Below are 26783 nucleotides of genomic sequence, written 5' to 3'. Positions count from 1 at the left end.
ACATTTTAAATGATTCCAGCTCAACAAAAATTGTCAAGAAGAAGGACATAAATTCTGTGTTATATATTTAAACAATGAATGAATCAAAGCTGTGATTTCTGAAATAAGGTATGACATATGTCTTAGGGAATAACATTCTGAGGAATGAAATTGCTTTTTGGGAGAAGTTATTTAATTTATCAGTATAGCTTTATATTTAATGCAAGTTAAATTTCAGCCATTTAAGTGAATTGGATTGGGTGATATAATGGAGAAAAGAAGCTCGACTTTGTGATTTAGGGCCATGGTGAGATGTAAAATCATATAAATGACAGCACTAATTCCTGACTCTATAATGCTATAAAATAAGGCAGTTTTTACTTAAGAAGAAAAAATACATTTATATTTTCAATATTAGAAATACTGAAGTGTAAGTTGTTATATTTCCTTCCAAAAAAAGATACGATAGGGCTTCCCTGGTGGCACAGTGGTTGAGAGTCCGCCTGTCGATGCAGGGGACGCGGGTTTGTACCCCGGTCCGGGAAGATCCCACATGCCGCGAAGCGGCTGGGCCCGTGAGCCATGACCGCTGAGCCTGCGCGTCCGGAGCCTGTGCTCCGCAACGGGAGAGGCCACAGCAGTGAGAGGCCCGCGTACCGCAAAAAAAAAAAGATACGATAAAAGCATTTGTTTACATATTATAAAATGCAATCTAAATTATTTTCTTTAAATGTAATTCTCACTCAATGATCATATAAATTTCTTCTTTCTGCAAATTAGAAGAATTATTTTTTCTTTACTGAGCAAAAGATTTTATTCTTAGGTTGTGTCTTATAGTTAAACTATTTTCAAAAGGCTAGAATTCAACTTAGTAAAAAGAAGTCACTCAAAATTATATTAGCTAGTGTTATTGAAAAAACATTTTTCAAGGAGAAAAAATGGATTCAGTTCTGCCAAATAACTGTAATGTGCTGTGAAAATAAGATTTTGGAGCCATTCTATGGCCTTATAAGCTAAAGCAAGAGTCCTAAAATAAACGTCCTCCCAATGTCATCTAATGTGACAACTTCTTTCTATAGAAGGGAGTCCTACCATCAAGGAAGGAAATCATCTCTGACAGCAAAAAAAAAAAAAAAAAGTGCATTCTTGCAAAGTGCTGTCTCTGATCTCACTCATTTGCCTTGAATCTTTAGGTCTCTAGGACCTCAAGGATGGAGCTGTTGTCTCTAGCTGATCGTGCCCTGCTGCTAAGAGTCTTCTGTGAAAGAGGAGGGCTTGGATCATGGTTTTAGTTCACCCACTATTTTAAAATCATATCTCAGACATTGAAAGATGAATAAGGTACAATCTTTGCTCTGGACACACTTGTGATCTACGTGCAGCCATCAGTACAAACTTATTGCTGATGCACCTTTGACATATTAATACACGTACCCTGTACTACACGTACACCTACTCCTATATGTATATATTACATATATACATATCCATCACAAAACATAAAAATAAGCATAATTAAATAAATGTACATATATTTTCATCTTTACTGGCTTCTTCCCTGTGGATTGCTCTGTGCCACTCACTCCCCTTGCATGGCTGCAGTATTCCACTTTGAAGACTACTGATTAGAGGAAGAGAGAGAAACATGTAAATTAGATACCTGAGATACAATGAGGTGAGTGCTGTTTGTAGACATATTCTGGGTGCATAGAAGAGAAGCAACTCTAGGGGTGGGGTAGTAAAGAAGGACTTCCTAGGGAGTAGTCTGGAGTCCTGCAGCTGACTATCAGCATGAAATGAGGTCAAGAGGCTAAGATGGGGCTTCCCTCATGGCGCAGTGGTTAAGAATCCACCTGCCCATGCAGGGGACATGGGTTCGAGCCCTGGTCCGGGAAGATCCCACATGCCATGGAGCAACTAAGTCTGTGCACCACAACTACTGAGCCTGCACTATAGGGCCCCCGTGTCGCAACTACTGAGCCCATGTGCTGCAAGTACTGAAGCCTGCATGCCTAGAGCGTGTGTTCTGCAACAAAGAGTAGCCCCTGATCGTTGCAACTAGAGAAAGCCCATGCGTAGCAACAAGACCCCATGCAGAGCAAAAAAGAAAGAAGAAAAAGAGGCTAGGACGAGCTGGGAGAGATCAGATTATTGTCAGGTTAAGGAATATGAACTTGACTGGGGTGTCAGTATTGTGTGTTTTTTTTTAAAGAGGCATAACTCAAGTTACCAGAAGGCCCCTGTGTTTTTTTGTTTTTAATTTTATTTATTTTTGGGCTGCACTGGATCTTCATTGCTGCACCTGGGCTTTCTAGTTGTGGCGAGTGGGGGCTACTCTTAGTTGCAGTGCGCGGGCTTCTCATTGCAGTGACTTCTCTTGTTGCAGAGCATGGGCTCTAGGCACGCAGGCTTCAGTAGTTGTGGCACGTGGGCTCAGTAGTTGTGGCTTGCGGGCTTAGTTGCTCCACGGCACGTGGGATCTTCCTGGGCCAGGGATTGAACCCGTGTCCCCTGCATTGGCAGGCATATTCTTAACCACTGTGCCATCAGGGAAGTCTCAAGGCCCCTGTTTTATGGCAGCCTCTCTTGTAAGGACCAGGCATGGCTTCAGAACAGGGCCTGGCATAAGTTACTGCAAGTTTAATGGACAGAAGAAGCTGCCACTTCTTGAGGAATCTCAGTAATGTATCTTCAACTTTTTGTTGAAGAACTTTTGACTCGGTTCAGTAGGAGGAACAGAATTAAGTTGTTTTTATGATTCTCATAAATTGTCATCTGATAAAAAATACCTTGACACATTGGTGTCTCCTTTGTATATAAGAGTATATATCTCATTTAGCCAAGAATCATAAATCATACCACCTGACACACCATAATGGGTAAATTCCTCCCTATGCACTGACTGTAATTTATTATTTAGGACACATGTTCAAGAAATGCCCACGTTTGTTAACCGTGCATGCCAAATTGCAATTTGTCCCACCCATTTGTGAAACTCATTTCCTGTTCAAGCTGTGGTGTGAAGTTCATGGCAAGGGTAGAAAAGCTCCTGTGTTTTCTCAGACTTTTTAGTTGGAGGGAGACTTGGGGTCAGGAGGCCAGAGCAGTAACCAGGAATCGCAGAGAAGATGCTCTTTCCTCCTCTTACTGTCTTGGAGGCATTTTTAGTTCCAGCTTTGGCTTAACCCCACCAGCCTCCACTGAAAGAACAGTGCTGGGGAAGGAAAGAAACAGGGGAAGTAGACAGTGGCACCAAAGTGCCTCATTCCAGGTCTGCCCTAGGCGTAGGCAGGATTGAACACTGTAATTTGAATTTGACATCATGATTTTCCTGCCTCTATGCATGTTCAATGTATGGGAGATGTTAGTGACCATTCCCAAAGATTTTTTTTTTTAACTAAAAGAAATGGTTTAAAACTGAACTTGTATCCTTTCCAGTTCTTTGGGTTCACAAGGTCAACTTATTTTGTACCTACTCTGTGGAAAGTATAGTGTTAAGTGAATTGGTAGAGTGTGAACAACTCAGATGCCCTGCCCTCATGCAGCTGACAGCCCAGGAAGACTGACATCAAACAATCAACTACACATTTAATCATTTAAATAACTGAGGAAATTGCCATGGAAGAAAAACACTGGGTGCTATGAAAATATGTAATAAGGAAAACAAGTCAGAGACTCAAGGAAGGCATTACGGTACAAGTGACTTTTTGGCTGAAATCTAAAGGTGAATAGGCATTAACTAAGCAAAGAGCAGAGGATGAAAAGAAAAGCATTTGATTAATCAAAATATTTCACATATTAAAACAATGCATTTACATTAATTTTATGTGCTGTAGTTCATATTAATGAAAAAGTGTCATATTACCTTGATTTTTTTGTACAAGAATAGTTTAATAAATAAACATCTACTACTTATCTCTATTAAAGGATTTTTAAAAAAAAAGTAGAAATGATATCCAGTGTAATAGTCACCTTTTGTGTCCCCAGATGGACAGGTCTTTAGTCCCGGCTGTGAAATGGCTTCAATGTAGTCAGAAGAAATGGGCTGTAACCCGCAGGTTTCCTCTGGTTGAATCAGCAAACCACAATCCTGCATTACAATGATAAAAATTAGCTGTATAGTAATTAACCTGACCTGTAGTAATAAAATCTACAAAACAAGACTTTCTGTGCCAAATAACTTTTGGATAAAAGGGAGCAATTCTTGTTTACCCTTCTCTTGATATTTATTCATCAATAGTTGTTTTTGCTATTAATAGCTACTTCCATTAGGGGATTCATATTAATAAATTCTAATGATAAGTTAATCTTTATTTTGGCAATGACACTCATGTTACTGCTCTGCCAATTTTTAAAGAAATAAATGTCAGTTTTACTTTAAAAATATACCTGTGTGTTGTTGACTCATTAAAAATATAACATAGTATAATAGAGGACAATATATCAAGGGGAAAAGACTCAATGTGAGAAAAGAAATGGGAAATATTTGGGGAGAATGTTAATTTAACAGATGAATTTCATTTCAACACACATTTATTGAGGATCTATGATATGCTAGAAATGGAATCAAATACATATATTTTATCTAAAGCACCTTCACATATTTATAAAAGTATGTAACAGCTCACTGCAATGAAATTCATTAGGGAGGCACGTTCTGTACTAAGCAAGGCCTTCCATAGTCTGCCATATGCATTGGAGAGCGGCAGTTTGCTGGCTTTGAAATCTCTCCTCTGCTCTAGCAGGTTGTCCTGCTCTCATTTTCTCTTAGCTTATCCTACAAAGCTATTGGCATCTGTACCTGTCCTGTTTCCCTCTATCCCACCTCACCTGGTTCCACTGCCACTCTTTTCACCGGGTTCTCTCAGCCTACCACAATTAAGGCCAGGTAAAAATGCTAAAATCCCTCTGAGGAATGCTTTCTTCCTAATTTTGCACGGAGAGCATCTTTTTGTGTCTTAGGTCTCTTGAAACGGTAGCACAGTTACGTGTTACTGTCTGTCGGCATCATTTGTTTCCTTCATGCTCTTCACCACTTGGTAATTGCACTGGTTATTTGTGCCTTTCCACTAGACTGAATACTCCATGAGAACGGATAATTATTTTGCTCCCACATACACCCAGTCCCTAGCGTACAGTAGATAATGATAAATATTTGTTGAATGTGTAAAATGTTACAGTTAGTTGTCCCCCTTTTTATATTATAAATTCTCAGTAATGGAGAGAAAATTGTTTTGACCTCTTGTTTGCTCTGTACCTCCGCCTCTAATGAGCAATTTCTGGTCAGCTTCCCTCAGATTTTCAAACATCCTAACCACCAACTCAGATTCCTAGATCTCATACCAACATGTCCGGATATTAAGGAAAAAAAGGAATGGAGGTAGTGTGCGACTTTTTGAAATCTTGACTTAGTATAAATATTTTCATTTTTTAATTCATGACTGAAATTGAAGTTTAGGAAACTGATTAAAATTAGAATTGTGATTTGTATTAAAATGTTCATTATAATAAAGCAGTTAAAAATAACAAAGTTTATAATGATGTGAGAAGATTTAGTCTGAATAAACATCTATGAATGATATATGTTAATGTATGTATGATATCTATCCATCTATCTATCCATTTGTTTTAGGTGGAGACTAGACCTTTTTTGCCAGAAAAATGGCATTATGTATCTATCAGATTGAAAAAAAAATGTTTTATATCAAATGTTAGGGAGGGTGGGGAGAAATAATTACCATTAAATACTGCTGATAAGGAGTACAAATTAGTTCAGCTACTTTGGAAGGTAGTTTACAGTAAAATTAAAAATTCACAGACTCCATAGCCCCAAAGTTAGACTTTTCAAAGTCTACTCCAGAAAAACCCTCATGCAATGCATAAAGAACATGTATAAAGATAGATCTAAATGAACGAAGATGGAGAGATTTCCCAGGCATATAATGAAGAAAAAACTGAAGACCTTGTTTTGTTCCAGAATAATACATTCCACATGAAGCACATTGTGAACATGTGGCAAAGTCATCTAAATTCAGGTATTTCAGACTGAGGTGTTGCGTTCAATTCATTACCAATGCAAATAATGTTGAAACATTCCTAAAAGTCTGGATTTAGATAAACGTTTGTCTAGAGATGATTGTTTGGGGTCTCTGTGGTGTGTGTGTGTGTGTGTGTGTGTGTGACTGTGCCCTAATACTCATCCGGAGGGCATTAGAAAGAGTCTAGATCCCAGATGCCAAAGCCCCAGTGGGTATCTTCGAAGCTCAACATATTATTGGCTGTATCAATCAGTTAGAAAGATGTATTGTTAGGTGTGCTGATGGCTTATCCTGTAGGGAACCAAACTCAATCTCTGATGAGTGGGTGTGGGCTATTTCAGATATGTTAGCCACAGGCAGCCTTTCTGAGGAATGACATCTGAACTGAAGGATGTGAAAAATTGGGGGGATGAGAATTTCAAGAAGAAGGAGTTGCATGTCAAAGGTCACAAGGTGGGGAAAAGGTTTATCTGACATCTTAGGCAAAAAAAATTATTAAAAAAACTATGTTGACAATCTATATTTTAATAATCAAATCACGACATTTGTTTCTTGAGATGCACCTCCAAGGTTATCTGCTACAAACTCCTACTCAGAGGAAGAATGATAATCCAGGATGTGGTCCTGAGCAATTCTGGATACAGCTTTCAAATGGAAAGGTATTGATTTAATACCTAGAACCTGCAAAGTGCCTTGCTAGAATGCAGGTACTTGACCTCAAGCAACATAATCTAGTTCATCATCAGAAGTTTCTTCTTAATCCTGAACTGAACTCCATCTTATTTGTTCTAATTATCCTCTTCGGTGCAGTTTAGAACAAATTTATTGTAATAATATAGAAGCATGTTCTGACCTGACTTCAAAGGTGCTGAAACAAATGACTGGCAATAGAGAATAATAATATTTTTAAATGTTCAATGTTTGCACTTACTGAATACCCAAGATCCCACATATGAGCCTATTATAACAGAGTAAACAGAATGCAGAACATAGAAAAGCATAATGTAAGTGGGAAACAGACAGGGTGACTGCTCCGGCGGCTTAGAATCTGGGCCTTGTCTTTGCGTTTGAATTGTTCCCCGGCGTGGTGCTATCTCTACCTCAGTGGAGGCTCCTACAGGGTACCTGTTCTTCCACAGTCAGCAGGTCAGCCCTGTGATACTTGCACTCATGAATTTTAGTCCAGCTTTGCCATGAACTGGCTGTGTGCTATTGAGTAAGTCACTCGATCTAGTTTTCTCAATACAAAATGGTGAAGGGTAGAGAGAAGATACCACAGCAGATGATGTGAGGTGCCTACACAATATTCATTCTCTCTTCTTCCTGTCTAGTAGAAAGACCTTCATTTTGTTGGAGGGAGCAATGTGTTTAGCATTAAAAAAATCAAACAAATAAAACTCTATTTCCCAGTCTCCTTTGTAGCTAAACATGGCCATGTGACACAATTCCAGCCAAAGAAATATAAGTGGAAATTCGCTACAGATCTCTGGAAACATTTTGTTTCCCTGATGCCATGTTTTCTTTGTCACTCTGTTTCCGACTTCTGCTAGGAATGTGGATGTGAGCCTGAAGGAGGAGCAGCCATGTTGTAATCATGAGGAAACCATGAGCAGAAAGATAGGAAGTAGGATGGCCATGATGCTGGAAAGCTGCCGCATGCTGACTTTGGGCTGCCCGCCTCTACACTTCTTGCATTGGAAGAAAAACAAACACTTACTTGGTCAAACCACTATGGAAATATAATATGCAGCCAAACTTCTCTCTTCCTCTAAGAGTTTGTGAAACCTATTGTTGGGCCACATGAAACTTTGAGAATCCCTTTAGATCTTAAAAGTGATAAACCCCACTAATAAAAAAAATTAAACAATTTTTGAAAGGGAAAAACTCATTAGCATATCTCATTCTTTCTTCACTGGTGTGATTAGTAAGTTAGTCACATTCAGGCATATTCAAGAAAATGAATAATAGCTCTTCTGGCCTTACATGTCATCTCTTTGAGCCCCTGAGTCTAGGTACATGGAAAAGGTAGTATTTAGCAGAGAAGCTTAAAATTTACCCCAGAAATCTCCACATTTAGAGTGTATCCATTTGCTGGAGACTTCACAGATTCCTGAATGGACTGTCATAGCTTTCAACAGAGTGCAATGAGATAATTAATGGATTTTCTTGTTCAAACATGTGCAGAGTATATACGTTTAGTATATAATTTAAAAAATTTGCTTAACTTTTCATGAAATGCTGTAGTTACCAACAGAAGATATTAAGGTGCCCTTGGCTTCACTCTCTGCCCTACCCATGAATACATGACCACTGTGCTTGTTACCAATTCCTCTGGAAACCCATTTAGTTTTTTACAGATGTATTTGGCCACAAATGAATTAGTAGTATTTTTCATTTTTATGTGATTTTGCTATGTTTTTAGAGCAATATCAAATTGGACTATTTGATCTAGTAGGTAATTTTAAACATCACCTACTTTTTTGGTGCCACAGAATCATTCTTTTAAGATCAAACAGTTCTCCCTTTCTTCTACTAAATAATGAAAAATGTCCACATTCTAAATTTAAAAATATACATTTACTCCGTGTGGCACCCAGATTTTCCAGAGGGACCCATTTCTTTCCCCTGGGCTGCTGCTATTTCTAATATGTCAGTAGTGACTGCTCAGACTTGACAATAGTGGCACGGTTGCCTCCCTGCAGAAAGGCAGAGTCCTCTTCCAGATTAAGAATGTTCCTTTTCCCATAAGAGACAAAATTCTTGATGAGCTAATTTCACTATCTTGTTTCAAAAGGATGAATAATTTTCTGTCTTCACATTGCCTCTAAATTTAACAACTGCTTTCCTTGTATTGTAGTCAGCCAGCCATAAAGTAGTAGCTATTGTGTGATTCACAGTATTAGACACAGAATGACCATTTACAGAATAATTATCTGAGGTATAGATTAGCGATGAATCATTACAGCATAATCCATCTGAAATCATCTTTTACATACCACAGTGATCCTAAAACTGAATGTTTTTCATGAAGAAAAGAATGCATATGCAGAAAACTATAAGACACTGATGAAAGAAATTAAAGACAATACAAACAGATGGAGAGATATACCATGTTCTTGGATTGGAAGAATCAACATTGTGAAAATGAATATACTACCCAAAGCAATCTACAGATTCAAGGCAATCCTTATCAAACTACCAATGGCATTTTTCACAGAACTAGAACAAAAAATTTTACAATTTGTACGGAAACACAAAAGACCCCGAATAAGCCAAAGCCTTCTTGAGAAAGAAAAACAGAGCTGGAGGAATCAGGCTCCCTCACTTCAGACTATACTACAAAGCTACAGTAATCAAGATAGTATGATACTGACACAAAACCAGAAAATAGATCAATGGAACATGATAGAAAGCCCAGAGATAAACCCACGCACATATGGCCACCTTATTTTTTATAAAGGAGGCAAGAATATACACTGGAAAAAAGACAGCCCCTTCAATAAGTGGTGCTGGGAAAACTGGACAGCTATATGTAAAAGAATGAAATTAGAACACTCCCTAACACCTTACACAAAACTAAACTCAAAATGGATTAAAGACCTAAATGTAAGGCCAGACACTATAAAACTCTTAGAGGAAAACACAGGCAGAACACTCTATGACATAAATCACAGCAAGATCTTTTTTGACCCACCTCCTAGAGAAATGGAAATAAAAACAAAAATAAACAAATGGGACCTAACGAAACTTAAAAGCTTTTGCACAGCAAAGAAAACCATAAACAAGATGAAAAGACAACCCTCCGAATAGGAGAAATATTTGCAAATGAAGCAACTGACAAAGGATTAATCTCCAAAACATACAAGGAGCTCATGCAGCTCCATATCAAAAAAGCAAATCATCCAATCTAAAAATGGGCAGAAGACCTAAATAGACATTTCTCCAAAGAAGATATACAGATTGCTAACGAACACATGAAAGGATGATCAGCACCACTAATCATTAGAGAAATGCAAATCAAAACCACAATGAGGCATCACATCACACCAGTCAGAATGGCCATCATCAAAAAATCTAGAAACAATAAATGCTGGAGAGGGTGTGGAGAAAAGGGAACCCTCTTGCACTGTTGGTGGAGTGTAAATTGATACAGCCACTATGGAGAACAGTATGGAGGTTCCTTAGAAAACTAAAAATAGAACTACCATATGACCCAGCAATCCCACTACTGGGCATATACCCTGAGGAAACCATAATTCAAAAAGAGTCATGTACCACAATGTTCATTGCAGCTCTATTTACAATAGCCAGGACACGGAAGAAACCTAAGCGCCCACTGACAGATGAATGGATAAAGAAGATGTGGCACATATATACAATGCAATATTACTCAGCCATAAAAAGAAATGAAATTGAGTTATTTGTAGTGAAGTGGGTGGACCTAGAGTCTGTCATACAGAGTGAAGTAAGTCAGGAAGAGAAAAACAAATACCGTATGCTAACACATATATAAGGAATCTAAAAAAAAAAAAAAAAAAAAAGATTCTGAAGAACCTAGGGGCAGGGCAGGAATAAAGACGCAGACGTAGAGAATGGACTTGAGGACACGAGGAGGCGGGAGCGTAAGCTGGGACAAAGTGAGAGAGTAGTATTGACATATATACACTACCAAATGTAAAATAGATAGCTAGTGGGAAGCAGCTGTATAGCACAGAAAGATCAGCTTGATGCTTTGTGACCACCTAGAAGGGTGGGATAGGGAGGGTGGGAGGGAGACACAAGAGGGAGGGGATATGGGGATGTATGTACACATATAGCTGATTCACTTTGTTATACTGCAGAAACTAACACAACATTGTTAAGCAATAATACTCCAATAAAGATGTTTAAAAAAAGAATGTAATGCATATAAATTCATATTCAAAGAGATTTATATGCTTTACAGAAGGCAATTTGGAAATATCTCACAAATATAATTATACTGCTAAGACTAATCCTACAGACATACTTGGTAAAGTCTCCAAAAATTCATGTGCAAGGAAATTTACTAGAGCACTTCGTGTAATAGAAAACTTGACACTACTTAAGTGTCCATCAACAGGGAACTGGTTAAATAAGTTGTACATTACATAATGGAACATTCTGTAATTCTTAGAAGAGAAGGAGGCAGAGTGAAGATATAGAGAGAGATGTAAGGTATATTATTAAGAGCAATAAAGCAAGTTGCAGGACATTATATACACCTTGATCTTATTTAGTAAATAAAGTGCTAGATATTATACATGCTTGACTGTGCATAGATACCTTCTGGAATGCTGCACAGGAAACGCTGAATAGTGGCTTTCTTGGGAAATTAAGGATGGTACGTCAGAGACGGAGAAGCAAGAATGAACTTTTTCTGAAGATTTTTACCATTGGTATGAATCATACTTTTTTAAAAAAATACAAATTTAAGTAAAGAAAATAATATTTAAAATCGTAAAGTAAAAGAATAGAAAATCAGAAGAGGACTGATAGTTCCTTTGAAAGTATATTAGTTTCCTACAGCTGCTATAACATAGTAGCACAAGCTAGGTGCTTTGAACAACAGAACTTTATTGTTTCACAGTTCTAGAGGCTGGAAGTCCAAATCAAGATATTGGCAGGTTTGGTTCCTTCTGAAGTCCATGAAGGGCTATGGGCCTGCAAAGTCATTTAATACTATCCTGCGTTCACAGAGTTTACAGTTTATTAGAGGAAACATAACTACAAGAGAATTGAGTAAATATTCCAGGTAGAAGGAGGAGCATGAAGCAATCTAGAACTGAGTGAAAACATGGCCAATCAAGTTCCAAGTGGGCAGTGTTTGGAGACCATGATAGGAAGTAAGTAGAGATCAGTAAAGTTATTTTGGAATCATGATTCTAATCCTTGGCTCATTCTAATGACACAAAATTTAGGATTGTGGCAATGAACTAAGCTTCTTTAATTTTTTTCTGTTTAAAGATTCTTATCAGATCAATCTCTAAACTCTATTCCCTTCTATAAAACTTATAAAATTTTTTACTAAGCAGCTGCCCTTTTAAGGGACAGTACAACATTAAACATCTTTACTGAGGAGTAGGGGACATTTTGACTTTAGTTTTTTCTAATAAAATATTTGCAGTGAACAAAGTTTACCTATACAATTGCTTTATTTTGAATTTTAATGAAACTAAGTAGCTAGCCAAGTCATTCTGCACTTCGTGCAGAAGAGATCTCTAACAATATTGCTTTAAAAATTGATGTGTTTCAATGCTAGATGTTATCCTGTTTTAGTGAGAGTTTACAAATAAGTTTTCAATTTTAATTGTTTTTTAAAAACAATGGAACTTGGTGTTGGGGAGCAGAATTGTATATGCAGCTTGAGTTGCTATCTGTATTTGGAGTTCATAGTCTTATTTAAAACACATTAGAATCCAAGTAGTAATGAACCACCATATAACACCATTGCATGTGTTTGTTTCCTCAAAAAATTTTCAACTGAAATGTGGCTGTACATTATACTACCTAAGAATTTTTAGTCCCCTATGAATTGAACTCAGGAACAAAGGAAATTGAAACAAATTATAAGCAGATGAATTAGTTCTAGTCAAATAAATTTATTTGTCGTATAAATACGACATCAACATTTGGAATACTTCTTTATACTTCTCATGCATTCCAAATCCCTGAACTGATAATATGCAGTTTTCTCTTTTTTAATCTAGATGGTCTCCAAATTAACTAGGATGGGGCCAGTGTGATCCTGCTTGCTGGAGTCCATTCTGAAAGGCACCCTGTATTCTCAATTTAGAAATACATCTGAGTCTCCAGGCTTTGTAGAATTTGGACTGGAAAATCTAGTTACATGGGGCCTGTGAAATGACTAATGCTTCCCACTTCCGGTGAGCTAGAAACTCCAAGGAAAGCAGCCTTTGTTGTGGTCTTTCAACACTTTTGGTTTTGGTTCCAGATGGAATCCAGAAGGGTAGATGTGAATGCAAATGAAAAAAAGAATGAATTTATATGTCTGAATATTTGAAAACGTTCAGTTCTTTTTGATTTGTGAACAAAGAAGTATGGCATTGGAGCTGAATGTACAATGATGGACTCTCTCATACTTTGCAGAAGCTGGATCCGTTTGGGAAGTGACAGAACAATAACAATGACAAAAAGAAAAACTTATTTCATATTCCAAAAGAGCAAATCGATCATGGGTAGACTGAAGAAAAACAGTAGTGAGTGGAAATAGGCAGTAGGCTACAGAGATATTTTAAAAGATGCGTATTTATCAATAATGTGACACCAAACGTAACAAATGTTTGCCACATATAAAACAGCAAGTGCGTCTTCCAAGGATATATGGATCAGTCATAGTGAACATAACTGCTGTTATAAGTATTTCAACATGGACCGTCCCACTTATAAACAGTCTACTAATAAAGTATATGAGGTTGTGATCTTTAAAAATGTAGCTCTGGTAGGAAATCTGAGTGGCACAAATAGAGTTGAATATTTTAATGAAATATGCAGTTACAGTAGTTTTGGGCACCGTGTGGGCACTTCCGGACTACATTCATCTTGGTAACTGCTACACAAACACACTTACACCTACACACACCTATACATGCACACACAGGTGCACACATACAGCGATCCTTAGAACTGTGAGATTTTAAAACTTGGGGGGAGTATGTTAGGCTATAAAATAATTCTATCATTACATGTCGTAAGTTATAAATTCTGCCTCCTTTGAGGCTTGAATAGTAATTGTGTAGCACTAAATAGTATTTTTAAAGATTACCCACTAATCAGCAACCTGTACATCCACAGTTAAGCTCAAAAGCATGCTAAATGTATCTAAATTCTGTTTAGAATAAAATGCTGATACATTCAAAACTGAACATCCAGGGCTTCCCTGGTGGCGCAGTGGTTGAGAGTCCGCCTGCCGATGCAGGGGACACGGGTTCTTGCCCCGGTCCGGGAGGATCCCACATGCCGCGGAGCGGCTGCGCCCGTGAGCCATGGCCGATGAGCCCGCGCGTCCGGAGCAGCGGGAGAGGCCGCAACAGTGAGAGGCCCGCGTACCGCAAAAAAACCCAAAAAACTGAACATCCAAACTGTTATGATATTGTAAGATAAAAACTTAATATTAATTTTTAGTATAAACATATCCTACCAATGCAAAAATTAGATACCTATAAAAATAATTGTGCTGACAAAGGCAAGTCCTTTGTGTCGTCTTCTATTTTAATACATGTTAATCAGACTTTTACAAAATACTCTAAAAATACTCTAGCAGCAGTCTAAAGGTCATCCCCCCTAAGATATTTATTAATTACACAGGGAAAATTGTAACGTTACAGTGGAGAAACCCAGCCAACACTACCCTCATCAAGTGATCATGAGAAACACATCATTTCTGCAGTATTCTTGCCACAAATATTGAGCTTCATTTAATGAGAAAACAAGATATAATTCCAGACTGAGAGTCATTCTACAAAATAACTGACCTGCATTCTTCTAAAGTATCAAGGTCATGTGGAAGTGTCACAGATTAGAGAAGACTAAGAAACATAACAGCTAAAAGCAATTTGGGATCCTGGAACAGGAAAAGAATATCATTGGAAAAACTAGTGAAATCCATATAAATTATCTGGTTAAGTAAATATACTGTACCAATATTAACTTCTTACTATTCATAGTATTGATAAAGTACCATCGTCATGTAAAATGTTAATATTAGGGGAAGCTGGGTAAGGATATTTGGGAACTTTCTGTAACTCTAAAATTAATATTAAAAGTTAAAAGATTAGTGTAATTTGACCACCATGCTTTAGATTTTTCTTGAAGGGCAAAAATACACTGATGATAGAACGTTTTAATCATTCAAAGGCTTTTAAAAAGTTTTGTTGGAGGTTCTTTCATACAGCAGAGGAATAGCTCTGTGTAGTCACACCTAACTGGCATTCATGGATATCCCATAAAGTTTGATCTACAATCGTTGTGCTCTTAAAAATTATGAGAATTGTGGGAGGACAGTCCACAGGCTAAGGAAATACCTATTGTATTTATGGACTAACTCTTCAGGAGATAACAATCTCCCGGTCAGTTGGCAAGGATCAAGGGAAATGCCATTTATAGAAAACTCAGGTTATGTCAAGTACCGGGGAAGGCACACCCTATACACTACTGCATTGAATCTTTACAACTGTTTTGAAGTGAATATTATCCTCATTCAAGAGATGAAGACATAAAGATTTGTAGAGCTTTGTGGAAGCTTTTCTAAAATCAAGCACCTTAGTAAGTAGAGTAGCTAAAGTTGGAACCATGGTTCTATCTGAGTTCAAACCCCTGCTTCATAGACTGAAAGACAAAATAAAATAAAACAAAACACACTGTACTCAGACATAAAGATCGTGTTTATGAAACATTTAGACCAATTAACTCTTCATCAGGGAAGACTTTTTTCATGACTACAGATGGCATCCCTAAACATAACCAGCTGTACTTTAAATGCTTACAGTTGGTCAAAAGTGGGACTAGGCAAGAGTGTGTATGATTCAGGTCAAATCTATTCCCTCTGGTGGAAGAAAAGCCTCCAAGTACCTTTCCAGCCTTTGCTTTGTTACTCAAATACTTTTTTACTTTTCAGTACTAGCACATTAGGAAATTAATTATTAACTAAAGACTTCACATTGATTCCCACAGTAGACAATGAATACTTGTCTATTACTGCCTATCATCAAGGAACATATATGTTTTCATATGATTTTCAAAATCATCAGTACTCATTTGTCATGTGTTTTCAGTTCTCCAAAGAAGTTTATAGTTTATGACATTTATTCATTTGTTTTTTTCAACTGATTCCTTTAACAGACATTTGTTCAGCATCTCCATGAGCCAGACACAGCCCCTGCCCTCATGAAGTTCTAGCAGAGAAAACAGATATGTAAACACACAATTGCTGTATAAAGTGCTAAACAGCTGTCATGAAAATTGTTCTGGACACACAGTTGGCACAAAGGAATGTGATCGACTCTGTTTTACAAAGGAGATTACAACTGGAAATATATTGGAGTTCACCAGGCAGATGGGGGCTGATGGGTTTCCAAGCGGTGGAAACAATGGAGGCAAGCAGGGGTGATGGCGGCTCAAAGCAGCTGACCTCCTGTGCCAATGCTTACACGAGAGTAGGCATCCTTTACATCTGAAGACAACTGCACCCTAATTTATAAATTGCTACTTTTTTTTCCCCCTCTGTGACTATTAGCTTGGGATTCAGTCCTTAGCCATAAAATCCACAAGACAATCTGGAGCAGATTGGGAATGGCTTTTGTCTACTTGTGTTTGGGGACTGTGTAAAACATATGGTGTTAGTTACAAAACTCTGAAGCAGTTTGCTCAGAACCTACCCCAACCATATCTGTTCAAGCTTTGATAGTGTCAGTTATCAGCAAGCTTGCCCAGTGAGGACTTGGCATTTTCCTGTGGAAAATGTGCTGTCTTCCTTGGCATCCAATGCAGAATTAAGGGTTGCCCATTTTAATGGGGGAACTTAAGACTCCATGACCCCGTTATAAGAAGGTGTCCTGGAGAAATTTCAAGATATAAGATTGTCATTGAGTGCGTCTTAAATTCCCCAGGGGTTTTAAATTATCTCATTATTTCCCGAACTTGAATGCTGTTGCTGTGATTTGATCATTACTGGTAAGTGGTTGTTACAACTCGCTGTGTGGGATGAAATGACTCTTTCATTCAAAGCCAAGTCTGATGAGTGAGTCCTTATAGATCACATCTCTCTGTCTCCACAGCTTTAGCCTCTGGGATGAGTCTGCCCCAGGGTGCCTCCCTGTACACAGCTGAAACCACTGGGTCTTCTCTCCTGGGCCACACGCTCAGGGGACCTGCCTTCTACCATTGCTTCTCAGTAATCCACAACCACGTGGCATTTCAAGCTGATCTCCACAATGTGTCACTTCTCTGCCTGAGTCAACAGCTGTTGCAGGATTCTGCCGTCACCAATCAGATATGCTTGCTCGGCCTAGCAGAGCTGAGTTATAGGGAATGTTGCTTTAAAGTCAGAGGCCTGGCTTTGCTCTAGAACTTTGCAGTTGTTACCCTGCCCAGATCTGATACTTGGTTGCTCCTCAGTGTTTTATCTTTAAAAGGCCATCTGTGTCTTAAGTCTCCACTGCATCGACTAACTCTGACAGGTCAAAACCGAAATGGACATAGCACTAGACATGGCTAATTCCCACTGATTCCCCCTTTCTTATGCCAGATATTCCTTGTAACTGGAGCTGGGATATGACTAAATGGTTTAACAGCTAAGGCTGATAATTGGCAAAAAAATAGTACCCAGGAGAATAAATTGTTTAATAGATTGGCCATTATTTTTTTTTTATCATTTCCTACGGTGTTTCATAAAGTTTCAAAACACTAATTCTACTCTACAATTTTTATTGAAATAAAAATGATATAAGAATTCAGAGAAGGGCTATGCCTTCCCCCAAATGTGTTCCATGAAATACAGATTTCTGGGAGGTTAGTAAGAAGGTGTTAAGTCCAAAAGTAATGGTGCAGACCAGCTAAATGAATTTTTGGCAAAAAATTTTAAATAGATTTTGCTTATTTTCACTGTCAGTAGTAAGGTGTTCTACTAATAAATTTTTATTATTTAATGAAGCTGATTCTGAAAAGTGTTTAACAAGTTGTCATTGTTAATACTAGAGATAATTCAGCTATTTCAGAGGTTTAATTTCCTGAGGAGAAAGTCATTTTTTATGAAATCTCTTCAACTATTTCTTAATGAACCCATGACCAGGAGAATCTACATAAATTTAGCTGTTCTGATGACTAGTTTGTGTCAAAAACACTAAACTAAGAAATTGTGTGAGATCACTTGTTGTATGATGGGGTCATGAGCGAAAATCTCATATGTGACAGCAAAGACCAGAACAAAACAAAATACCGCAAAGCTATATGGAAACAATTAACAATATACCTTTTTTTAAACAGTAAATCCATTTACTATTTTTTTAAAATTATAAACAAAAGAAATATTCTGTGATGACAGACATCTGTCTGGCATAACTAAGAAATCATTCCTGGGAAAGAATAAGTTCTTGAGTTAGTTGCAAGTTTTCCCTTTTGAGTAAGTCACATATCATGTACGTGATATAACCCTATTCTATGAATCCATCTATTTCTTTGTAATTTTCTTGGGAATCAATAACAAAAGTCATTATTCAGACTGTACACTATGCTACTAAATTTAATTTTTAAAGTGGGATTTCTTTTCTAAAAAACATCAGTCACATTTCTTTGCTACATCAGATGTTATCCATTATTATGTCCCTGAAATTGGTATATACTAAAGAGTTAGCTTATGAAGTTTTGCTTGAATGCAGAGTCCTGGAAAACAGAGTCATTGAGGCCATGGTGGCACATAATAAGGGAATAGAGGGGTCTAGATCTAATATGTTTAGTAGTACAGTGCTTAAGGGTGAGCGCTATTATGTGAGACTGCAGAATGCAGATTTCAGCTCCACCACTCTGTAACCCTGGGCAAATCAAACCCCTAGCTGGAGGAGTTTCCTCTTCTGTGAAAGCCTGCCTTACAAGACTGCTGAGAGGATTAAACAAATTAATACATGTAAACAATGAAGAACCATGTGTGATCCACAAAAAGGGCTCAATAAATGAGGCTATGATTAGAATTGAACAGCATGTACCAATGGTCACATTACGTACATTATACAACATAGTTCATAACTCATAACTCACTATGAGTTAGATAGTGTTAACTCCACTAAGAGAAATTCTAAACAAATAGCACTTACAGAGTTAAGTAATTTACATCATGTGTGGTCAGAATTTAGACACAAGTCTGTATAATTCTAAATTCTCACTCATTTCCTCATATCATTCTGGAATTTAAAATAAAAAAACCTGGGCTCATGCTAGCTGTGTAACATGGGACAAATATAAATTATTTTCTCTGAGCCTCAGTTTTCTCACATTTAAAATGGGGATACCAATGTTTATTGCTCGTATAGACCTAGCATTGTTTCTACTCAAACAATAATGTGTGAGAAGGCACGGATCACTTGTAAATTACTACACAGTGCTTTTTAAAATTCTTGATGACCACTGTCTAACCTATTACTCAGCAACTGGCTTACGATGAATATATAGGTGGCAGCAGTTAACTCAGTTAAATACCTATATAATTTAAGTTTCCTTTAAGTTGGCTCAACATTTTCAGGTTCCCCCCGCACCACCACCACGTTGGGGAAATTTCTAACACATATAGGAGAAAAAATTATTTTTTATTTGCAACTAAGTTAACCAAGATAAAAAGTATATGTATTTTATTTTTAAAATAGAAACAAAAATCATTTATTCCTTGTAATGAGAATTAGACATTCAAACAGTTTTCTCACATTTTAAGAACAATTTTGTAAGTATTGTAAATCAGTAAAAATTAGAAGGTGGTCTGATATTGTTGAGCAGTATTAAATGGTGAAAGTAGGCTGTAGGCTAGAAAAAACAATTATTGATGAAATTGTATCTCCCTGGATATACATAAGAACATGTAACCAAGGATGGTCCTTTCATTATGGAACAGGAGAGAAAAAAAACAATGTTTTAAAAACCTGCTTTTAAAGTTCACATGTAATACTATATCATATTGGCTTCAATAATTTAACCGATTAGCTAAGAATATTTACCTGCTTGAGGATTAAGAAATTATTGTGCTCCTTTTAGCTATTATTAATCTTAAACTCTTAAAATTACCTATAAGTGTTAGCTTATTTAATTCTCAGTGAATTTAAATAGCAATATACAGTCAACCTTCCATAGCTACGGGTTCCCCATCCATGGATTCAACCAACCACTAATCAAAAATATTCAGGAAAAAAAAAGATTCCAGAAAGTTCCAAAGAGCAAAACTTGAATTTGCCGTGGTATTTACATAGCATCTATACTGTATTTACAACTATTTACATAGTATTTACATTGTATTAAGTATTATAAGTAATCTAGAGATGATTTAAAGTATATGGGAAGATGTATGTAGGTTGCATGCAATTACTACACCATTTTCTATAAGGCACTTGAGCATCTTTGAAGCAGATGCCAACGGATGATTGTATATGTAGTTAAATGAGCCCTTTCTAATGAGTTTAAAAACAACTGTAGTCATTTCCATATTAAAGAGATAGAATGCACTTTATGTAAAAATAATTAAAATTAAATAAAAATAGAAAGCTTCAAACCTCAAATGTGACTTAGAACATCCATGGGTCCTTTTTTAAAAATAGAGGAATAATACAGTTAGAAGTTCATGTTTTCTGAAGCTTTGCCTACTACGAGCAGCCACTGTCTATTTTAACACAACAGAGAAAGCCATTTGGAGTTCTTTTTAGAGGCTGTATACACAGCATTAGTGCAAGTGTTGAGGGAGGCTAGATCTTCAACTTACAGCCAAGAAACTATTCACCATTCATTTGCTCAGGGATGATCTGTTGAGCTCTCACCACGGAATACAGAGATGAGTAAGATGAAAAAGCCCTCATTTTCAAGGAACATAGTGTTAAAAAGGAGTGGAGATTTGAAGGATGATTAGGAAGAGAAGAGGAAACAAATGTCTTCAAGAAGAGAGAATAAACATGCAAGAGCTAACAATTAGAGAGGTGTGGTGTATTTTAAGAACATCGAGGACACAGGTATGGCTCAACTTTAGGTTTTTGTGGGTAGTAGGGACTGAAGTATGGAGTGATATAAACTATGCTAAGGGATTTATAGAATTTTTTTTTTTTTTTTTTGCAGTACACGGGCCTCTCACTGTTGTGGCCTCTCCCGTTGCGGAGCACAGGCTCTGGACACGCAGGCCCAGCGGCCATGGCTCACGGGCCCAGCCGCTCCGCGGCATGTGGGATCTTCCCAGACCAGGGCACGAACCCGTGTCCCCTGCATCGGCAGGCGGACTCTCAACCACTGCGCCACCAGGGAAGCCCTATACTAAGGGATTTAGATTTTATCGTTCCTCTCCCTCATTTACTTACTTAGTATTTATTTATTTATAATATATCTATGCTCATTATGAAGCTGGAAAATAAAAAATAAATTAAAAAAAAGAAAATGTAAAGTACAGGTAACATTTTGGATTTCTCCATGCCTCTATATGTGCATACTGTTCCACTTGTGTATTATACACATAGTATTTATTACACGTGCATCTATTTTACAAAAGTGAAATTAAACTGTTCACTATGTTTTGTAACCATTTTTTTTTTTATCCTGACAGTACATCATGGACATGATGGAAGAGTTTTAATGGTGATGGTGGTGGAGTGGGATCTTGCAACACAATTAGATATGCATGTTACAAAAGAACTACAGAAGCTAGACTGCAGACTTCTGACTCTAGAGGCAGGAAGGTGGGTTAGGAGACTATTATAAATGTTCAGGGAGAGGGACCACAGGCTCAATTAGGATGCTGAGGAAGTGGCCAGGATACAAAATACGTGTAGGAGGCAGCTATAAGCAGTGAAGGAGAGTGGGGGGAAAAGGATAACTTTTGGGAATCTCTGGGTTACTGGATGGACAAGTGAGAAGGAAGGGGATGGTCTGTGTACAAAGCGAGGTGGACGGAGAGGCGTTCAGTTTAGTTGTGGAACTGGAAATGCTTGTGAAATATGTGAGTAGACTGTCCAATGGACAGTGGGATAAAAGGTTTAAATGTAGAATTCTGAGGAGAGGCCAAATATGGTGATATTTATCAAACTACTGTTTCTCAGAGTCAGAGTAATGTTTCTTTGACTAATCATTCACTGTGGGTTATGAGAAGTTGCACAAATCCACCCAAGTGACGATTCGTCATCTTTCTAGAATGATTATGTTCTACAATTACTTGTTCAACTTTGTAAAAATCCACTAGCTCACTAGTGGGTACAGGCTCAGATCCAAATTTTTTGGCATAACAACCAAAATCCTTCACGCTTGAAGTCAATTTTTCTCACTTGAGTGCCTTTTCCCTCCCGTTCCCATCATCATCCTGTATTCCATCCAAGCGATCTACCTGCTCTTCCCCCTCACTGTCACCTCTGTCTAGAAGTCCTAGGATGCTCTGGGGCCACCCAAAATTGTTGTCTTGTGAGAAACCTTTCTTGGCTCCCACTCCCCTTCCTGCCCAAAAGAGGCTGTCCTCTTTGCTGTAATGTCATAACACAACACATTTATCAGACATATCATACTCTATTGTAACTACTTATATATAGGTAGGTATATTTTTCTCAAAGATTGATATTTATGTTTCTATATCTATTTTTATATATGTACATGTGTACATATGTACATGATTTATGCATCTCTCTCTCTCCCCCATACATATATATACCTATATATTTGCCCCAAGAACTAGACAACATAGACAGTATGCACACAATAGCATCAACTGAATAAATATGGGTTTTAAGTCACTTTGGCCTTTGCTCAATATATGATTTGTATTAAGCCATATATTTAATCAATATTAAATATCAATTCAATTCTCTTTCAGCTTCTTGGCGTATAATGATATTCCCCTTGGTAATAAGAAAACCTGAAATTAGTGCTGTAGGAGAGAAGAATCAATACCTCTCAGTGATGTATATAAATGAATGGAGCACTTCCCTGTGCAAGTTTATGTCCACTTGTCTAAGACCTGAGCTGACCATGTGATTTGTATTTTTCTCTTTAATATATAATGTTGTAACAAACACCAGTGTCGATGAGAGTGTGGGGACACAGGTATGCTCATACATTGTTTATGGAAAGTAATCTGGCAGGGCATATTAAAGTTCAAAATTTGTTTTCATCTATTAATTTCACTTCTAGGAATCTTTATGACAAAAATAGGGGTGCAAGGGAGATTGGTTCAAGATGGTGGAGTAGAAGGACGTGCTCTCACTCCCTCTTGTGAGAACACCAGAATCACAACTAACTGCTGAACAATCATCGAGAGGAAGACACTGGAACTCACTAAAAAAGATACCCCACATCCAAAGACAAAGGAGAAGCTGCAATGAGACGGTAGGAGTGGCGCAGTCACAATAAAATCAAATCCCATAACTGCTGGGTGGTTGACTCACAAACTGGAGAACACTTAGACCACAAAAGTCCATGCACTGGAGTGAAGGTTCTGAGCCCCATGTCAGGCTTCCCAACCTGGGGGTCCGGCAGTAGGAGGAGGAATTCCTAGAGAATCAGACCTTGAAGGCTAGCAGGATTTGATTGCAGGACTGTGACAGGACTGGGGGAAACAGAGACTCCACTCTTGGAGGGCACACACAAAGTAGTGTGCACATCAGGACCCAGGGGAAGGAGCAGTGACCCCACAGGAGACTGAACGAGACCTACCTGCTAGTGTTGGAGGGTCTCCTGCAGAGGCAGGGGGTGGCTGTGGCTCACCATAAGGACAAGGACACTGGCAGCAGAAGTTCTGGGAAGTACTCCTTGGCATGAGCCCTCCCAGAGTCTGCCATTAGCCCCACCAAAGAGCCCAGGTAGGCTCCAGTGTTGGGTCGCTTCAGGCCAAACAACCAACAGGGAGGGAACCCAGCCCCACCCATCAGCAGTCAAGCCAATTAAAGTTTTACTGAGCTCTGCCCACCAGAGCAACAGCCAGCTCTAGCCACCAACACTCCCTCCCATCAGGAAACTTGCATAAGCCTCTTAGATAGCCTCATCCACCAGAGGGCTGACAGCAGAGCAAGAAGAAGTACAATGCTGCAGCCTGTGGAACAAAAACCACTTTCACAGAAAGATAGACAAGATGAAAAGGCAGAGGGCTATGTACCAGATGAAGGAGCAAGATAAAACACCAGAAAAACAACTAAAGGAAGAGGAGATAGGCAACCTTCCAGAAAAATAATTCAGAATAATGATAGTGAGGATGATCCAGGACCTTGGAAAAGAATGGAGGCAAAGATGGAAAAGACACAAGAAAGGTTTAACAAAGACCTAGAAGAATTAAAGTACAAACACCTAGAAAAATTAAAGAACAAACAAACAGAGATGAACAATGAAATGAAAAAATACACTACAAGGAATTAATAGCAGAATAACTGCGGCAGAAGAAGAGATAAGTGACCTGGAAGACAGAATGGTGGAATTCACTGTCGCTGAACAGAATAAAGAAAAAAGAATGAAAAGAAATGAAGACAGACTCAGAGACCTCTGGGACATTAAATGAAACAACATTTGCATGATAGGGGTCCCAGAAGGAGAAGAGACAGAGAAAGGACCTGAGAAAATATTTGAGGGGATTATAGTTGAAAACTTCCCTAACATGGGAAAGGAAATAGCCACCCAAGTCCAGGAAGTGCAGAGAGTCCCAGGCAGGATAAACCCATGGAGAAACACGCCAAGACACATAGTTATCAAATTGGCAAAAATTAAAAACAAAGAAAAATCATTGAAAGCAACAAGGGAAAAATGACAAATAATATACAAGGGAACTCCCATAAGGTTAACAGCTGATTTCTAGGCAGAAACTCTACAAGCCAGAAGGGAGTGGTATGATACATTTAAAGTGATGAAAGGGAAGAACCTACAACCAAGATTACTCTACCTGGCAAGGATCTCATTCAGATTTGACAGAGAAATCAAAACCTTTACAGACAAGCAAAAGCTAGAGAATTTAGCACCACCAAACCAGCTCCACAACAAATGCTAAAGGAACTTCTCTAAGTGGGAAACACAAGAGAAGAAAAGGACCTCAGAAACAAACCCATAACAATTAAGAAAATGGTCATAGGAGCATACATATCAATAACTACCTTAAACGTGAATGGATTAAATGCTCCAACCAAAAGACACAGGCTTGCTGATACAAAAACAAGACCCATATATATTCTGACTACAAGAGACCCACTTCAGACCTAGAGACACATACAAACTGAAAGTGAGGGGATGGATAAAGATATTCCATGCAAATGGAAATCAAAAGAAAGCTGGAGTAGCAATACTCATATCAGATAAAATAGACTTTAAAATAAAGAATGTTACAAAAGACAAGGAAGGATGCTACATAATGATCAAGGGATCAATCCAAGATGAAGATATAACAATTATAAATATATATGCACCCAACATAGGAGCACCTCAATACATAAGGCCTGCTAACAGCTATAAAAGAGGAAATCAACAGTAACACAATAATAGTGGGGGACTTTAACATCTCACTTACACCAATGGACTGATCATCCAAACAGAAAATTAATAAGGAAACACAAGCTTTAAATGACTCAATAGACCAGATAGATTTAATTGATATTTATAGGATATTCCATCCAAAAACAACAGAGTACACTTTCTTCTCAAGTGCACATGGAATATTCTCCAGGATAGATCACATCTTGGGTCACAAATAAAGCCTCAGTAAATTTAAGAAAACTGAAATCATATCAAGCATCTTTTGGGACCACAATGCTCTGAGATTAGATATCAATTACAGCGAAAAAAATGTAAAAAACACAAATACATGGATGCTAAACAATATATTACTAAATAACCAAGAGATCACTGAAGAAATCAAAGAGGAAATCAAAAAATACCTAGGGACAAATCACAACGAAAACACGACCATCCAAAACCTATGGGATGCAGCAAAAGTAGTTCTAAGAGGAAAGGTTATAGCAATACAAGCCTATCTCAAGAAATAAGAAATATGTCAAGTAAACAATCTAACCTTACACCTAAAGGAACTAGAGAAAGAAGAACAAACAAAACCCAAAGTTAGTAGAAGGAAAGAAATCATAAAGATCAGAGCAGAAATAAATGAAATAGAATCAAAGAAAACAATAACAAAGATCAATAAAACTAAAAGCTGGTTCTTTGAGAAGATAAACAAAATTGATAAACCATTAGCCAGACTCATCAAGAAAAAGAGGGAGGGGACTCAAATCAATAAAATTAGAAAAAGAAGTTACAACAGACACCGCAGAAATACAAAGTATCCTAAGAGACTACTACAAACAACTCTATGCCAATAAAATGGATAACCTGGAAGAAATGGACAAATTCTTAGAAAGGCATAATCTTTCAAGCCTGAACCAGGAAGAAATAGAAAATATGCATAAACAAATCACAAGTAATGAAATTGAAACGGTGATTAAAAACCTTCCAACAAACAAAAGTCCAGGACTGGATGGCTTCACAGGTGAATTCTATCAAACATTTAGAGAAGAGCTAACACCCATCCTTCTCAAACTCTGCCAAAAAATTTCAGAGGAAGGAACACTCTCAAACTCATTCTATGAGGCCACCATCACCCTGATACCAAAATCAAAGATAGTACGAAAAAGAAAATTACAGACCAATATCACTGATGAATATAGATGAAAAAGTCCTCAACAAAATACTAGCAAACAGAATCCAACAACACATTAAAAGGATCATACACCATGATCAAGTGGGATTTATCCCAGGGATGCAAGGATTCTTCAGTATATGCAAATCAATCAATGTGATACACTATATTAACAAACTGTAGAATAAAAACCATATGATCATCTCAATAGATGCAGAAAAAGCTTTTGACAAAATTCAACACCGATTTATGATAAAAACTCTCCAGAATGTGGACATAGAGGGAATCTACCTGAACATAATAAAGGCCATATATGACAAAACCACAGCCAACATCATTCTCAATGGTGAAAAACTGAAAGCATTTCCTCTAAGATCAGGAACAAGACAAGGTTGCCCAGTCTC

The 26783-nt window shown here is 37.7% G+C and overlaps 1 protein-coding gene across 2 annotated transcripts in view; it reads right to left on the bottom strand.

The window, feature by feature from the left end:
• Positions 1-26783, bottom strand: part of CPED1 (cadherin like and PC-esterase domain containing 1) — a 299694-nt gene that overhangs the window by 44992 nt on the left and 227919 nt on the right. For both annotated transcript variants that reach the window (XM_082845993.1, XM_082845994.1), the window contains one exon: positions 3952-4069. In XM_082845993.1, coding sequence (XP_082702119.1) covers positions 3952-4069 — 118 coding nt within the window. The remainder of the gene's footprint in view (positions 1-3951; positions 4070-26783) is intronic.

The sequence above is a fragment of the Leucopleurus acutus genome (genome assembly GCF_964270905.1).
Source record: "Leucopleurus acutus genome assembly, chromosome: 9".
NCBI lineage: Eukaryota > Metazoa > Chordata > Mammalia > Artiodactyla > Delphinidae > Leucopleurus > Leucopleurus acutus.
This window is presented reverse-complemented; position numbering and strand designations above follow the sequence as displayed.